Consider the following 18,530-nt stretch of genomic DNA (forward strand, 5'->3'; position numbering starts at 1 on the left):
ATATATAAACCCCTTATATATCGATATACCCACTTCCTGATCCTCCTTCACTCCCCCAGCAGACACAATTATTTGTTTAATTTTCCTGTCACACAACTGCACCTAAACCTGTACGTTTCACATGCAGGAAGTTACAACACTCAAAACAATCTTTCACTTGTCTCAACTTCTGGTTGCACAATAACCTCAGGATTCTGTTTGTGAGATCACACATTCCTAACTGGTGGCAGCAACATTGTAATGATTTACAGTGTTTAAAGGAAAAAATAAAAACAACTTTAGCACCATTAGAGGATGCACTTTACAACTTACTGCCATAAATAATCTACAGAAAATTATTGGGCAATATAATAGTTGAGGTCTTAAGAAAATCGTAAGACAGTCATTGAAGAAGACAGGACTTTATACATTTGATGGTTAAAAGAATGAAGGGTGTGGACAACATTGGTGGAGTGGTGTTTATCAGCAGAATGGAAAGTGTAAGCACAGAGGCCATAGCTTGAGGGTAAAGATGTAAAGATGATGAGAGTAAAGACAGTTTTAAGTTAGGGGTCTTTCAGTCAGAGAATAGTTAATGCGTAGAATGGTCTCCCAGAGTGTGGGTGGATGATGGTTCATGGTGATGGGGCAAGGCAGGCATGATGGGCCGAATGGCCTCCTGTTCTGCCAAAGTTCCTTGCATTTGTGTGTATATATATATATATATATATATATATATATATATATATATATATATATATATATATATATATATATATATATATATATATATACACATACAAACAAAAACACACATATATATATATATATATATATATATATATATATATATATGTGTGTGTGTGTGTGTGTGTGTGTGTGTGTGTGTGTGTGTGTGTGTGTGTGTGTGTGTGTGTGTGTGTGTGTGTGTGTGTGTGTGTATATATATATATATATATATATATATATATATATATATATATATATATATATATATGTGTGTGTGTGTGTGTGTGTGTGTGTGTGTGTGTGTGTGTGTGTGTGTGTGTGTGTGTGTGTGTGTGTGTGTGTGTGTATATACACATACAAACAAAAACACACATATATATATATATATATATATATATATATATATATATATATATATATATATATATATATATATATATATATATATATATATATATATATATATATATATATATATATATATATATATATATATATATATATATATATATATATATACATACATACAAACATATACACATATACAGTATATATATATATATGTATATATATATATATATATATATATATATATATATATATATATATATATGTGTGTGTGTGTGTGTGTGTGTGTGTGTGTGTGTGTGTGTGTGTGTGTGTGTGTGTGTGTGTGTGTGTATATATATATATATATATATATATATATATATATATATATATATATATATATATATATATATATATAAACATAGAAACATATAAAAACACACACATAAATATATATATATATATATATATATATATATATATATATATATATATATATATATATATATATATATATATATATATATATATATATATATATATATATATATATATACATATATATATATACATATATATATATATATATATATATATATATATATATATATATATATATATATATATATATGTATATATATATATATGTATATATATATATATATGGACCGGGCGTAGTGGCGTGCGCCTGTAATCCGGCTACTCGGAGGCTTGGGTTGGAGGACCGCTTGAAGACGGGAGCTCTGCACTGGGCCGCGCTATGAGAGGGTGTAGGGCAGCCCGGAATCATGGCAAAACCCAATCCTTATCCCTGTGTCGTAAGAGGCGACCAGGGTTGCGTCAGGAAGGGCATCCGGCGTAAAACCTATGCCAAATCAGCATGCGGATCATAACGGATGATCCGCTGTGGCGACCCCGAATGGGAGCAGCCGAAAGACGAACAACATATATGTATATATATATATATATATATATGTATATATATATATATATATATATATATATATATATATATGTATATATATATATATATATATATATTGTTGCGGATTCGCGCCCGCCGGCGTGCGAACGACCACGTAACTCGAATCGCGGCACGTCGCCCACCGGACGGACAATCCAGTCGTGACCCTCTCGGACTAACGCCGGGAACTAGTCACGGGTGGACCTTTCGGCCTCACCACGATCGTGCCAATCGGCCCCCCGCGTGGGATAGGGTTGCTCGCCAAATTCGACCTACCTAAGTACCCACACGGAGGGTAGACCGGGCGATCGCACCTCGCCGCAGGTCGACTTCGGACACGGGCCACTTTAAGCGACCCGTTCCGTACTATCGGGATAACCGAGCGGTGTTATCGTCGGCCCCGACGGTTCGATTAATTATCGGGCGTTTTAACCCACGACCAACCCTTTACGTGAAGTAAGATGGAGATTCAATACAGGAAAAGACGAAGCGAAACGGGAAAACAGTTCAACAATAAGCACATTTATTTCGCGATGAACGGAAAGCACACATATACAATTACACCAAAAGCAAATGTAAAAGGAGAAGAAACACACAGTATTACACAAAAAGCAAATATAAAAGAAGAAGACAATGCAGAGCTATCCGACTACCGAGCACACGGCAACACTTATACAATTTTACTTCACAGACGGCGCCGACAACACATATACCCAAAGCAAAAGAAAAGGACCACCCTCAAGGATGAGGGGGGTAGGCGGGCCTGGGGCCGAGACCGCGTCGGGCCTACCCGTCTGATGATGAGACGCAAAGTGGCGGTGGCGCCCCAACTCCGCGGGCCTCGCGGACAGTGTCTGGTAGGGGGTGGGAAAGGGGCCCCCTTGTCGCACTATCTCAGCGCAGGGGGAAACAGGAGGGGGTTGTTGATGCTCGGGGGATGGAGGATATCTCCCTGTCTCGGGTCCCGCGACGAGCGTCTCCACCACGACCTCGGTTGCGCCGCCGGCCTCTCCCTCCGCGGCTCCCCGACTCCGACGCGAGCACCCCCTCAACCGCCTTCGCCGCCGCCGCCTCTCCACAGCTTCGTCCGATCGCCCTCTCCGTCTCCTCTCTTGACTCGTCCCAACTCTTCACTGGCTCCGCGAACTCCCAACTGCGAACTGCGAACTGCTTTGACTGACGAACGCAGCCGTTTATATCCCCCGTGGCCTCGCTCTTTCACCTTTGACCCTTTACCTCCAACCCTTCACCTCTAACTGGCTCCCCATTGGACCGAGGAAAAGTGGGCGTGAATGGTTTTTGATCCATGAATTTGCATATGGCGAACGCACTCCAACGCCCTGGAGGCGGGGCCAAATCGTCCCACGCTCACCGATAGGACGGAACAGAAGTGGGCGTGAGTCGTTTTTGATCCGTTTTCTTCGGAAAGTCTGTGATGTTTCTGAACACGCTGCTCAGTGCGCGCCCTGCACGAGTCCAGTATCGGTGCCCACAAGTGGCGCAAGAATGGTGGTGATACGATGGTGGCGAGTTGTGACGGTAAAGGTCGTGGCTGTTGTCCTGAAGCTGCGTTGTGGTTGGTGGTTGTTGTGTGATGGCTGTTGAGACGTGGTTGGTGGTGGTAGTAATGGCGGCTGGTCCAAAATAAAGATAGTAAAAGAAAAACGGCTATCTAAAAGGGTCGCAGCCCACATGAATGACATTTATTTCCTCTAAACAACGGGTTTGGGCCTAACTACACATATACTTACCGAGATATCTCACCTAAGGGACCTGAATGGTGGTTTGCGAATTTCGTCAACCACAACACTACCCCCTCCCCTTTTTACAGACTCATCCCGAGTCGTCAAATTTTCGTGTGCCATCATGTGTAGTTTTCCCCTAGTACATTTTACCTACGGATCCCTGAGTGCGACATTCATGGTATTCGTGTCCCCAAAATAAATAACCTGAGGGCTGAGTAACTACCTAAACAAACTCACTCACACCGACGACTTAAATAAAATTGCCGGCGCTAAGACATACATGCCGGGGGCGCACTCATATTTACAGTACATCTTAACCTTACTTACAAATTTTACACTAAACCATGGCCCAGGATCAATGAACTCTGCAAAAAGAAAGCAGTTAGCAGGGAGCCAGGCTGCTCGCATGCAGTCTCTGGCTCAAACAATGCAGGTGACAGGGAACACGGCCGGCTGCTCACACACAGTCCAAGGCCTTCCCTTTTGAACTGAACGCAGTGAACCACAACGGTGCATGGGCTGCACAAACGTAGTCTCCGTGCCAGCTCAAGTGGCACACGCAATGAACACAACGAATGGATGGATGAATGGTTTGAACTGAACGCAGTGAACCACAACGGTGCATGGGCTGCACAAACGCAGTCTCCGTGCCAGCTCAAGTGGCACACGCAATGAACACAACGAATGGATGGATGAATGGTTTGAACTGAACGCAAACACGGTGCACGGGCCGCCACTGCAGGCCCGTGTTGTAGCTGCCAACAGGGCAGTTCTTGCAGCTTGCAAACTGTTGCTTTTACGATGATCCCGGCGCGCATGGAAATGAACAGGGGGAGGGGGGCAAAGCAAAATTGAATGGGGCTGGTGAACGTGGGCAGTGGGCATGGCATGGCAAAGGCAGCAGGCAAACACAGCCCGCAGAAGAAGGCCGCTGCAGGCAAACCCAGCCGGCAGATGAACTGGCCGGCACAGGCCTTGAAGCACAGCCGCAGATGAAGTGAGCCGGCACAGGCCTTGAAGAAAAACAGCCAGCCGGCAGATGGAGTGGGCCGGCACAGGCCTTACAGCAACACAGCCAGCAGATGAAGCTGGCCAGCCTTTGTCGTTCAGTGGAGGTTGGTGGAGGGAGTGCGGTGGTGCTGGCCACTCGGAAGGTGGGCTCGGACCTACCCTACGGTCTCCCTCCCAACCTATCGCCTTTGCCTGTCACTGTCTATACCCACTTAATTTGTCAAACCCCAATTTAGCCCCAACTTATTTTTTTATTATTATTATTATTATTTTTTTACTTCCCCACTATAAATCGTCCCCTAACCCCCTGTACTGTCCTTGTTCGGCTAACCTATCCTGTCACCTCGCCTACTCCCAACCCCTACGTTCCCTTCCCGGAGGGGAACAAGGGAGAGCTAGCGTCCTGTGCCGAGGCCCAATGAAGCCTCAAGATGGCCTCCCCAGAGTTCAGCGATCTATAACCAAAGTGGGTCCAGCGGCCCACAACGACAGCGAGGGGATGGATGGTGCGGAGGGGTACACTTCCTAATCTACCCTAACCATTTAACTGTTAAACTACCCCGGGGCTTTCAACAAGCGCCTCTCGCTTAAACTATTGGTTCTAACAACCCAGATTCCCATCGCCTGTGTTGGTGTCCTCACAATTTCGGGCCTCGCCCCCCAATTTTCTCTCCGTGCCCTCACACGGTCTCATGGCTGGGACACGTGGCTCCCTTTGGCAGGCACGACCCTCTGCCGAATCTCCCGCTATGGCACCCCCGGGCACTACACTGCCTCCGAGCCTACCAGCTCCCTAACACCGGGGAGTGCCCCCCATGGCACCTCCCCTGAAACGCACACGTGGCAGGCTGGCTTCCCAGGCCCCTTTCCGAGGGTCACCCGTGCCCACAACACTGCCCACGCGGCTAATGACGCCCCGGGCCCCCGCACCAAGCAGACGCACCCGTGCCCACTACGCTATCCCGGCCCCCCATGGGCCCTTGGCCTACTACGGCCGACTTGCCTGGTGCCCGGGGTACCCACTCAGCGATACTCACTTTTCGCAGCCACGCTCCCAGCCCGTCAACAGGGCTCCTGCACCCCTCCAAACGGGTTTCGAGCCTACACTCCCACCAACAACAAAACAACCTCCATTTTTGTTAATTTGACTAACCCCCTAACTCACTCTACACTGACCCCGGGGTCCCTTGGGCGGGAGTCACTCCTCCCCCCAATCACTCATCGCACCATGCATTCCCCATTCACTCCACACACACAGACCCGCTGGCCTCACTCACTCAACATGTACTCACCTCACAACTTTTCAACACACACACCGCTGAACTCTGCCATCCTTCTAACTACCTCCCCTACCTAACCCGTGCTCCCACGTCGTCCCTTACACTAAAGCACGTTCCTTTTATCACTACGTAGCTAAACTATGTCAACTCTACAAATCCAAAGGCTGTCACTGTCTCCAAATAAATCATTTTATTTCCCAACCGAAAGCTCATCTAAATCCCTCTAACTAATCCATTCCACGGGCCCCATGAGGACTTACCCCTGCCCCATGGAGCCGGTCTAACTAAGCTAACCCTTCCCCCTAACTAGTTTCCATCCTGTGCCCTGGTAAGGGGGTCTTCCACCCCTTGCCCAGGAATCCTGTGCACCCGAAAGTGAGGCTTGCTTCTCTTTTTTTTTTTTTTCCCATGCGCAGCACCAGCGCGGCAATTCACAGCTCGCGCACTTTGCACCTGCCCGTGACGTCATGCAGCTGCACATGTACCTCGTCCCTCCTTGGACGGTACCATCCGGCAGGGATACCCCTCCTGCCGGATTCCAACCCCGCGTGCAGCCATGACGTCACCGTGCGCATAAAAAAAAAACACAAGCCCCACGTCTCGAGGGGTTCCCCACGCGAACACATGTGCTTTGCCCGTTGGAGCTTAACACACACGATCGCGTGGAGAACCCGTCCGGTCCAAATCCATAATCCTGCCTAAGCTTTGTCCGTGAATTTAGTTGGAGACAGGAGAGCCAGTTTTCCCGTTCTCCGATACCAGTGCCGCGAGGAGGGCGATGGGTTTATATCGCACGACCTGACACCAGTGTTGCGGATTCGCGCCCGCCGGCATGCGAACGGCCACGTAACTCGAATCGCGGCACGTCGCCCACCGGACGGACAATCCAGTCGTGACCCTCTCGGACTAACGCCGGGAACTAGTCACGGGTGGACCTTTCGGCCTCACCACGATCGTGCCAATCGGCCCCCCGCGTGGGATAGGGTTGCTCGCCAAATTCGACCTACCTAAGTACCCACACGGAGGGTAGACCGGGCGATCGCACCTCGCCGCAGGTCGACTTCGGACACGGGCCACTTTAAGCGACCCGTTCCGTACTATCGGGATAACCGAGCGGTGTTATCGTCGGCCCCGACGGTTCGATTAATTATCGGGCGTTTTAACCCACGACCAACCCTTTACGTGAAGTAAGATGGAGATTCAATACAGGAAAAGACGAAGCGAAACGGGAAAACAGTTCAACAATAAGCACATTTATTTCGCGATGAACGGAAAGCACACATATACAATTACACCAAAAGCAAATGTAAAAGGAGAAGAAACACACAGTATTACACAAAAAGCAAATATAAAAGAAGAAGACAATGCAGAGCTATCCGACTACCGAGCACACGGCAACACTTATACAATTTTACTTCACAGACGGCGCCGGCAACACATATACCCAAAGCAAAAGAAAAGGACCACCCTCAAGGATGAGGGGGGTAGGCGGGCCTGGGGCCGAGACCGCGTCGGGCCTACCCGTCTGATGATGAGACGCAAAGTGGCGGTGGTGCCCCAACTCCGCGGGCCTCGCGGACAGTGTCTGGTAGGGGGTGGGAAAGGGGCCCCCTTGTCGCACTATCTCAGCGCGGGGGGAAACAGGAGGGGGTTGTTGATGCTCGGGGGATGGAGGATATCTCCCTGTCTCGGGTCCCGCGACGAGCGTCTCCACCACGACCTCGGTCGCGCCGCCGGCCTCTCCCTCCGCGGCTCCCCGACTCCGACGCGAGCACCCCCTCAACCGCCTTCGCCGCCGCCGCCTCTCCACAGCTTCGTCCGATCGCCCTCTCCGTCTCCTCTCTTGACTCGTCCCAATTCTTCACTGGCTCCGCGAACTCCCAACTGCGAACTGCGAACTGCTTTGACTGACGAACGCAGCCGTTTATATCCCCCGTGGCCTCACTCTTTCACCTTTGACCCTTTACCGCCGACCCTTCACCTCTAACTGGCTCCCCATTGGACCGAGGAAAAGTGGGCGTGAATGGTTTTTGATCCATGAATTTGCATATGGCGAACGCACTCCAACGCCCTGGAGGCGGGGCCAAATCGTCCCACGCTCACCGATAGGACGGAACAGAAGTGGGCGTGAGTCGTTTTTGATCCGTTTTCTTCGGAAAGTCTGTGATGTTTCTGAACACGCTGCTCGGTGCGCGCCCTGCACGAGTCCAGTATCGGTGCCCACAAGTGGCGCAAGAATGGTGGTGATACGATGGTGGCGAGTTGTGACGGTAAAGGTCGTGGCTGTTGTCGTGAAGCGGCGTTGTGGTTGGTGGTTGTTGTGTGATGGCTGTTGAGACGTGGTTGGTGGTGGTAGTAATGGCGGCTGGTCCAAAATAAAGATAGTAAAAGAAAAACGGCTATCTAAAAGGGTCGCAGCCCACATGAATGACATTTATTCCCTCTAAACAACGGGTTTGGGCCTAACTACACATATACTTACCGAGATATCTCACCTAAGGGACCTGAATTGGGGTTTGCGAATTTCGTTAACCACAACAATATATATATATATATATATATATATATATATATATATATATATATATATATATATATATATATATATATATATATATATATATATATATATATATATATATATATATATATACACACACATGGATAAGGATTGGGTTTCGCCATTATTCCGGGATGCCCTACACCATCTCATAGTGTGGCCCAGCGCAGAGCTCCCGTCCTCAAGCGATCCTCCAACCTAAGCCTCCGAGTAGCCGGATTGCAGGCGCACGCCACTACGCCCGGTATATATATATATATATATATATATATATATATATATATATATATATATATATATATATATATATATATATATATATATATATATATATATATATATATATATATATATATATATATATATATATATATATATATATATATATACATATATACATATATACATACATATACACATGTAAATACAGTGCTCCCTCACCTATCACAGTTAATGCGTTCCAGACCCACCCGCGATAGGTGAAAATCCGCAAAGTAGAAACCACATATTATTTAATTATTTAAATATATTTAAACACATTTTAAACGTATTTTAAACCATTATACAGCATCCACACACTCTTATTAACCTTCCCCACACACATTTAATCAGTTATTAAAAAAAAAATTTGAAAAATTTTCATCGGAAATGCGACTTCATGGGGCTGCAAAGCCAAAGACCAAAAATAATTGTTTAAATACTATATTGTACTATAAAATATAAAAAAACGTATTATGGGTACTGACCTATGAAGATATGACGATGATGATGATGATGATGATGATAGCTGTGCAGTACTGATGACGATGAAGATGACGATGATGAGATGAATGTAGTACTGCACAGCCAAGAAGAGCATTAAATCTCTTCTACTGGAGGATTTGAAAACCCGAGATGTAGTGAAGCCGCGAAAAGTGAACCACGATATAGCGAGGGAGCACTGCATATTGTTACGGTTCTCGGAACCGTATGCATACAACATACAGTTGTCCTGAGTGAGTTATTCCATTAATATACGTGTAGTTAGGTCCCTACCTTTTGTCTAGTGGGTAGACAAGGGAGTGTGTTGCGATGGGCTATTAGTTAGGTTATAACATCATTTTCCCCTTTTATTTTATTCCCTCCTTTTACAATCCACGGTGCCATCATCTTGCTTGCTCCCCTCGTTTCGCTGGCCACAGTGTACCATCATCTACCCGGACTCTCGCTTTCTGAGTCAAAATCCCGACGTTCGGCTGGACAAACGCTGTAGCTGTACCACATCCTCCTGACAAAGGCCAGACATGTGCTGCGTGGGCGGATCATACCAGAGTCTGGCTGAAACCCAGCCCAGAAAGGCGGACCACGTGAAGGGCCGGTCCAATCGGGATGCTCGGATCGGACGATGACGTCGGTTTCAAACTGGCTCCTTCCCGAACTCCGGGCTCAATAAAGTACAGAGCAATCCTCAGAGAGTGGTCGAAGTTGGTTGGTTGAAGTGGTTGCGAAGGTTGGAAGGAGAATTGCAGATGAGAATTGGAGGAGAATTGAAGAGTGAAGGAATTGAAAGGGGTTTGGAGTAGTTGTGAGTGAGTGTTCCTGAGACTTGTCTCCGCCGACACGACGTCGAACCGCCCCTTGTTTCTGGACCAAGCCTCCTGTCTCGCCCCGCTTTCTGTTCCTTATCTCCGACCTCACGACCTCGACGAACGGCCTCTTGCCTGGTCCTGCCTGCTGCTCATCTCTCATCCCCCCTTTGGACTCCGCTCTTCTCCACTTGAGCCCCCCTGCAGACACGATCTCCACACATACGGTTGTGGCCGAACAACTCAACCATTGTCGGGTACCGCACCATGGAGCATCCCTCCCCCGAAACGCTCAGGTACCGAGAAACTGTAACCTCAACTCCCTCCCTCCCTGACTGCAGAAGTCCCTTTCACAATTGGGTTTACTTTGTCTGAGTGTGTGTCTGAGAGTGTTGGCACCTGTCCATTAAGTAAGCCTGCATAAGATATTTTATTGTTGTGATTGTTGCTTTTATTAATCTCGCATCAAGTCTGCACTGTGTTTGCTTTGTAAGTTGTTTGTAAAATTTCCGCACCCCACACCTCTCTCATCTTTCCCTGCATTACACCCCAATAAACCTTTGTTGTGCCACATGCTTTTCCTCGCTTTCTGTAAATAAATAATTGTTGTAGATATGTTCCCAGCTCGCCTTTGTCTTTTCACTCATTGGTCCATCATGATTCAAATCCAGGTTCAGCCGGGTCTTTATTCCCAACGGTCCGTTGCTTTTAGCCGGTACGTCCTTGGCAGTGTCGCTCGGCTGCATCCAATCCGGAAAGGTGATCCGATCCGGTAGAGTGATTAGGTTTGGACAAGGTGTAACGAGAGCATGGTACCTCGGTGATTAAACCATCTGGTTAATTAGGTAACTCGATTCCATGGGTGGGAGGACCCCAGGTCACGTGGTTGAGTTATTGGCGTCCACGGTCGGTTAAGCGACCCGCCGCGTCACGGAATTGTCCGTGAGCGATGGCCTATAATTCCGGGGAGTCCGGTGGGAATCGACGTAGCTTCCCCAACCTAGTCGTCTTCTCACCCGACCCCGCAACAACATATATACATATATATACATATATATATATATATATATATATATATATATATATATATATATATATATATATATATATATATATATGTTGCTTCAGTGACGGGCATATTAAGGGGGTGGTGGGGAGGAAGATGGGGGGAGCAGGGAGGAAAGCAAGGGGAGGAAGGGGAAGGAAAGAGAGAGGACGAAGGGGAGGGGGAGAGAGAGGATGGAGAAAGGAGGGGGGAGAGAGAGAGCAAAGAGAAAGGAGGGAGAGAGGGGAGAGGGGAGGAAGAACGAAAGGAGATGGGAGAGAGGGGAGGGAGAGAGAGAGTAGAGGGGAGGTTGGGGGAAGGGAGGAGGGAGGGAGCAAGGAGAAGGTGAGGAAGGGGGAGCTAGGAAGGGGGAAGAGCGAGGAGGTTGGGGTGGGGAGAGCAAAGTTTCACCAAATGTTGCTGTACACTCTGGGAGTGGGGTGGGGTGGGAGCAAGGAGGATGGAGGAGGGGGTGGGGAGGGGAAGGGGTTTGGGCAGAGGTAAGTGTGAGGGGAGCGGTTCTCGGCTTACGTTTGGTCATGGGACTTTTGGAGAAGGGAGGGGGTGGTAAGGTGGGGGGGGGTAGTACAGAATTGAACAAAATGGGATACGTTAAAAAAGCACATTAATACAGCATGTGGAGACCGCTGTTAGATGCCCATGGCGGGGGCGGGCGATGGTGGAGTGTGGAGGGGGTTTGGGAGGAGGTAAGCATGAGAGGAGGGGAAGGGAAAGCAGCATTATGGGAAGGGAAGGCAGCGTGAGGGAAAGGGAAAGTAAGGCAGCATGAAGGGAAGAGAATGCGGCATGAGGGGAATGGAAGGGAAGGGAAGGCAGCGTGAAGAGAGGGGGGGCAGCATGGGGGTAGGGGGATCAAGTGTGATTCAAAGGGAAGGCAAGGTAGCGGGAGGGGAAGGAACGGGTGATGAAAGGGATAAAATGGGAAGGGACGGGTGCCGAAACAGCAACATATTCTTTTTAACTGCCAGGTTCCATATAACACTCGGTGGGAGAATTAAAAAACCCATGCTATCTACCTGTTAAATTCAGAACTAGACAAGTCATTCCTTAACAGTCCCCTTAGCAGAGGGGGAGGGGTGGGAGAGGGAAAGGCGTGGGAGAGGGAGATAGGGGTAGAAGGGAGAGGGATCGGGGTGGGAGGTAGAGGGAAAGTGGGGAGAGGGTGAGAGTGAGAGAAGTGGGAGAGGGAGAGGGGTGGGAGAGAGCTGGAGAGGGGTGGGAGAGAGAGGGGGTGGGGTGGACAGACAGAGAGGGAGCGTGAGAGAAGAGATGGGAAGGGGGAGGGGTGTGAGAGTGGAGGGGAGGAGGGTGGGGGGCGTGATTCCGGCAGATGTGCCATCCAGTTTAACTGCACAGACATTGATGAATCACCCTGCCTGTGAAACACCAGGATGACAGTTTATAGCTGGGTCAGGATTCAAACCAAGGCTAGACAGCTTAGAGCGAGCATGCATACCTCTCAGCTATCCTACCGTAATGTTAACGAAATGTTTCGTTTTAACCTCTGCCACTAAAGGTAGAAGCAGGTTATGTTTTCACCCCTGTCTGTCTGTTTGTTTGTCTGTGTGCAGGATATATCAAAAAGTTGTGGACATATTTGGTGGGCAGGTTCGGTGTGTGATAAGGACGAAATGATTAGATTTTTGGTGAAGATCTGGATCCGGATCCGGCAACAAGAATTTTTAAAGTAATTCTTCACCATTGAGAGAAATGGCCAAAAACGATATATAGCACGATATCTCAAAAAGTTGTGGACAGATTCGGACAAAACTTGGTGGACAGGTTGGGTGTGTAACACGGAATAAGTGATTTGATTTTGGTGAATATCCGAATCCGTACCTGGATACGAGAATTATTTAATTTTTAAAGTGATTCTTCACCATTGAGAGAAAGGGCCAAAAACGAAAGAGTACTATATCGCATGATATTTCAAAAATGTATTGGGCCCGATATGTTCTCATGGATCAGGCATTGCGTGGCAGATGTATGCACTCTACCAAGTGCCCTTCTCATTTTTGTTTGTGTTTATCTATGCCAAAGTTACCGCAGAACAATGAGGGGCCATCACAGGTGAGTGGCCCCTGAACGTTGTTCAAGTCGATCAATATACAGTATTCAGGGACAGTGTGAATATTGTAGATTGCTCGCCAAGTGGCTCAAGCACTCCAACAAAATGGTTGATAAGGAACGGCTTATTTGGGAAGCAATTACCAATCACCGACATGTCATATATTAAACACACACCTCCTGGAGATGCCTGATATATCATATATGTCTGAATTATACAAGTGAACATTTTTTTTTTATCAGACGGAACTGCCGCCAAGTTCAATTCTGGATTTTGGAATTCAGCTTAGTTTAAGAAATTCTAGGGGTTATAGCATGTGCGGAAATGAAATTAAGCCACAAACGCTGGTGTCTCCGGGCGTTTATAAGCATCGCAATGTATTCAGCGATTCATAACTATGATAATTAATCAGGCATTCGATGATATAAGTGAGGAAAGTGAAAAAAAAAACTTCGTGAATAAACTGTTGTGGTCTGTTCCATCTCACGGCATTGTTGAGCAGGCCGAACAAAATGGCGAAATTAAGATCCGAGTGAGGTAACCAGTGTGTGCCGAAAGACCCCAGAGAGCAAGGTAGCTGAGGATGTGCCTGATAAAGGAGATAATTAAATAAGGCCATTAATTATTTTCAAAAGGGGTGTTTTAATTAACCAAAACACCCAATTTTCACCGTTGCACTTCCTTGGAGTTCCCTTAGTATGCATGCAAAGTTTCAGGCCATTAGGTTTCATAGTTATGGAGTTATGGAGGAGACACACACACACACACTTTTTATTTTAAATACATTTTTACGAAATCTAAAGATTTCATAAGTATATTGATGACTTCCGTCATCTGTTTGTGTGTTTGTTTGTGTGTGTTTGTTTGTTTGTAGGCACGATAACTCGAGAACAGAAGGAGCTACCAATGTCAAATTAAACCACGTGATTCAGAAGGGTGATGGCTAGTGCTGATTAGATTTTGGTCAAAATCGGTCAAAGGTCAAGGTCACAGTGAGGTCAAACATCCAAAAAATGATAACTCGAGAACGGAAGGAGCTACCAATGTCAAATTACACCACCTGATTCAGGAGGGTGATGGCTAGTGCTGCTTAGATTTTGGTCAAAATCGGTCAAAGGTCAAGGTCACAGTAAGGTCAAATATTCGATTTTTGATGGTTTGGTACAGAATCATCGTAGAAACTTCTGGTTTGCGTCGCTACCTTCTCTAGAGACAGCTTTTATTAGACAACGTCAGAGGTCAAGTTGACGATTTTGTAAGTACCAGTTTATGACTGCTTGTTTGTTTTTAACAATATACCCACCTTTAATAAACCAATTGTGTTGATGTTACAAGGATTTCCAAGGATTTGCAATGAATTAAGGCACACGAGGAGGCCATTCGGCCCATCATGCCTGCGCCACACCAATACCAGATTTAATCAATCCGTTGATAGTCCTTCGTTTAGTGTGCAGCCTTTTTGGCTGCTACACTGGTACTCATTTCACCGACCTCAGAAGGATGACAGGCTGAGTCAACCCCCTGGTGTTAATTCAGCAGCCAACAGGGCTTGAACTCAGGACTCTTGGATTCTAAGCCACCACCCTAACCACTAAGCCAACACCAGGTTGTTAAAGTGATCATGAATGATTGTGTCCACACTTCCAACCATGACGAGCAATTATTCTGCATTTACCACATACAAAGTAGTCTGGTGATTCTCCAAAATGAAAATTCAACACTTGTACGTATTGTACACACACACACACACACACACACACACACACACACACACACACACACACACACACACACACACACACACACACACACACACACACGGAACTTTGGTGCTGGAGGAAGCCATTCGGCTCATCATGCCTGCACTGCACCAACCTCAGTATCCATTACCCATCCACACACAAGTCACGAACAAGTCCTGCCAATATACCCATACATCTCTTCTCCTATGCATCCAGGTAGCTATCCAATTCCAATTTAAACCTCTCTCTCCCCGCAACTGCCACTATCATTCCCAGGCACGTGAGAATGCACAAAATCGCTCATCATGTCATGAGAGTAGGTCCATGCAAGACAAGCATCATCAAAGTGTGCAGACAATCTCCTGCGAATACGAGCTGCTTTGTTGTCCTCCTTCACAAGGAATATATCTTTGTTACACAGCACATGTGACTATGTCTCCCATCATCTTGGTTTTTACTGAGAATGCTTATTCAGCATTGATGCCGCATCCAGTGTAACTTGCTCAGAGTGAACAATATCATCACATGAAATTTCAGCGTTGATTTGGTTCGATTATTTCACTTGTACAACCTCAATTTGACCATTTCTCACGACTGGGAAAAATCATTCTTTCTCAATTTTCAGATCATGTACGATGTTCTATACAGTGTCAGTTCTGTTGAAGCAATTTCCTTGGCGAGAGTTACATTTCTGGATGGGTCACCACTCAGACACAGGATGTCAGGGAAGGAACTTTGACTTTGGCACGAGTGCTGCTAATAGCTTGCCTGGTCTTCACAAAGGCCACCGTGGGATACTTAATATCCTCCAACTAATGTCGGCAGATGGGGTTCCGGTTTAACATCTATCCGAGGAACGGCACACACATTGATTAATCACCCTGCAAGTTTATAGCTTGGTTCAGATTCAAACCCAGGCAAGATAACTTAAGAGTTACGAGTGCATACTTCGACGTCTTGGCCATTCTGCCAGCCCCTCTCAGTTTTAAGTTTTCCATCATTTCCACCTTGAACAGTCAAGATTGGATATTTTGTAGATTTTGTAAATGTTGCACATATACTAACATAAGGCATATCAACAAACATAGGGGCAATACGCCTGGGCGCTCACCTGGTAGCGGCTGGATAAGATAACCAGGAAACCACTGGTAGGCATGGATGACCCACAAAATATGTAACGGAGAAGAAAGTAAATACCTATGGATATTTTTTTTTAATGCTGTGAACAAACTTTGGTGCATCACGGGTAACAAAGGTTGTGGTCAAGTTTCATCAGAATTGTGTGTGTGGTTTCGGAGAAGAAAGCAAATACCTATTTTGGGGGGCAACCCCCAAAGACCCCCTTCGGGCCTGATTTTTTTTAATGCCATGAACAAACTTTGGTACATACATCGTGATGAACATTGTGGTAAGGCGTAATCAAAATCATAGTGTAGTTTCAGAGAACAAGTTAAAAGTATTTGTGGACGGATGACACGCCATCCCATAAGCTCCCCGGAACTAGGTTCCAGGTGAGCTAATGGTTAAACATATTGTAACAGTGATGCGGGTGGACACAATCAAATCTTCCACATAAAAGGTCACCGACTTTGTGACTGGGACTGTACGTCATCCGACGGGAAAGCCAAAAAGATCTTAACTTCGGTGTCCTATGCACAGTAGAGTAACACAAAAGAGCCTGCCGCCTGCGATACGTTTGCTGGTTCAAAAAGGAAGGGGGCCGAGCAAAGACCATCGACGAACCACCACATTTGCTCCCTCCGAATGAGAGATTTTGGCACCAATTTCCAACGTCCATGGATCTACTCATGCCACGGTTATTTGTGCCAATTCCAGACTGCACACAGAACCAACACTCCTATGGTGAAAACAGGGTTATTTAAAGAGGAGGAAATGAGGACAGAGGAGCAACATCACAATGAAGGAGAGAATTCCGTTCAGTCTATAAACCTGCGTGCCCACAAATAATTCCATCAACTTATCCAAGATCTTCTGGGCCATGCACTTACGGATAGGAAACAGCAAGAGCAGGGCAAGCCCAAAAGAAACCTGTACACTTGCTATGCCTATTACATGGTGCTTGTGGTTGTGGTTGCAATGGAAGTGTTGCATGAGAATCGCCACGTCGTGGTCCACATTCCCCACTGGGCTCTTGTGTGGTTGTGTTGTCTTTGAGCACATAAGGGATACAGAGCTGGTCCTGACTCAGCACCTCACTTCAGTCCGGATTCACCCTCACAGCTCTGATGCTTTGTTTACTATCCGGGTCAACTCACTGACTTACTCCACCACTCGCTCGTTCAACTTGGTGTCGCTCGACTGAGCCTGGTTAACTGACTGACTCTCCTGCGCTCCACCTCCTACATAGCCGCCAGAGAGCCCACGTTATTTTAACACAGTACTTGCTCCATCTCATTGGTTGGCAAGGCGACTTTCGCCATATCCGTTCGCACATGCTTCTCGCTATCTGTCTGCACCAGTCCATGCTTCAGAGGCCGAGAAAGTTAAAGCACATATAAACAGATTCCAAATGGGAACTATTTAGAGAATTAAGGTGTGGGAATAGTCCGTGCTTAGACGCATATGTGATGGCCCTAACATGTATTTCTGCTGCCACACTCTTTGAAATGTGACCTATCATTTCATACAGAAACCAAAAACTTGTGTTATAGATTTATCATTGAGTTATGCATCAATTCTATCTTACTCCCATTCTTACCTTTTGTGTCTTGAGGCAGAAACACAATGTCCTCATATGTGTGAAGGGAAGTCTTCCGCATCGATGCACACTCAACGTGTTTGTCAGTATACCTGGGATTGGAGGCACACACAGGAAATGGTAAGGTGCAAATTATCACTGCCAAGGCCGTGGTATGTGCAAGTAAGTTACCTCTTCACTTTTACTGAGATCTTCGTTCTCATGATTATATATATATATATATATATATATATATATATATATATATATATATATATATATATATATATATATATATATATATCACTGTTCAATTCCAATTGTTAGCAACAGTCAACGAATGCAATAATCAGCGGTCAAAGCATACATCGCAGTTAGTACCATACTCGAATGCTTCCCAAGAATATTCGGGGGGGGGGAGACGAGGGAGGGTTGGCACTGTCTTCCTTGCACTAGTTAAGGCAAAAATTTCACGAGGACACATGCATGCAATGGTCTACTGTTTTTGAAACTGGGGGGGAGGGGGTGGTCTTTAATGCCCAGCTACCAGAACTACCAGCTTAATGTCCTTTCAAAAGAGGCAGGATGGTTATGCAACGGTCTGCCTGCTAATTACCAGAAATTTTATAATCAGATGCCATGGTGAATGGAATCATACGAAGACCGGAATGCTGAAAGGCAAGTCGGCTGCTTCTCAGCTCAGTTTTCAGGACTGATTGAATTTCCGACATGTCCTGAACCTACTTGAGAAATATAAATTACCAGCACTAATAATTACTGAGTAATCAAGATG

The 18,530-nt window shown here is 46.3% G+C and overlaps 1 protein-coding gene across 9 annotated transcripts in view; it reads right to left on the bottom strand.

Annotated features, from left to right (window-relative positions):
- Nucleotides 1-18,530, bottom strand: part of LOC147018701 (arf-GAP with Rho-GAP domain, ANK repeat and PH domain-containing protein 1-like) — a 171,062-nt gene that overhangs the window by 121,792 nt on the left and 30,740 nt on the right. For 8 of the 9 annotated variants that reach the window (XM_085898650.1, XM_085898648.1, XM_085898644.1 and 5 more), the window contains one exon: nucleotides 17,759-17,850. In XM_085898650.1, coding sequence (XP_085754776.1) covers nucleotides 17,759-17,850 — 92 coding nt within the window. Of the gene's footprint in view, nucleotides 1-33; nucleotides 178-17,758; nucleotides 17,851-18,530 lie in introns of those variants that run through there. The other variant, XM_085898654.1, reaches the window with a different exon arrangement.

The sequence above is a fragment of the Eptatretus burgeri genome, chromosome 10 (genome assembly GCF_056783735.1).
Source record: "Eptatretus burgeri isolate ZD-2024b chromosome 10, Ebu_testis_v1, whole genome shotgun sequence".
Classification (NCBI taxonomy): Eukaryota; Metazoa; Chordata; class Myxini; order Myxiniformes; family Myxinidae; genus Eptatretus; species Eptatretus burgeri.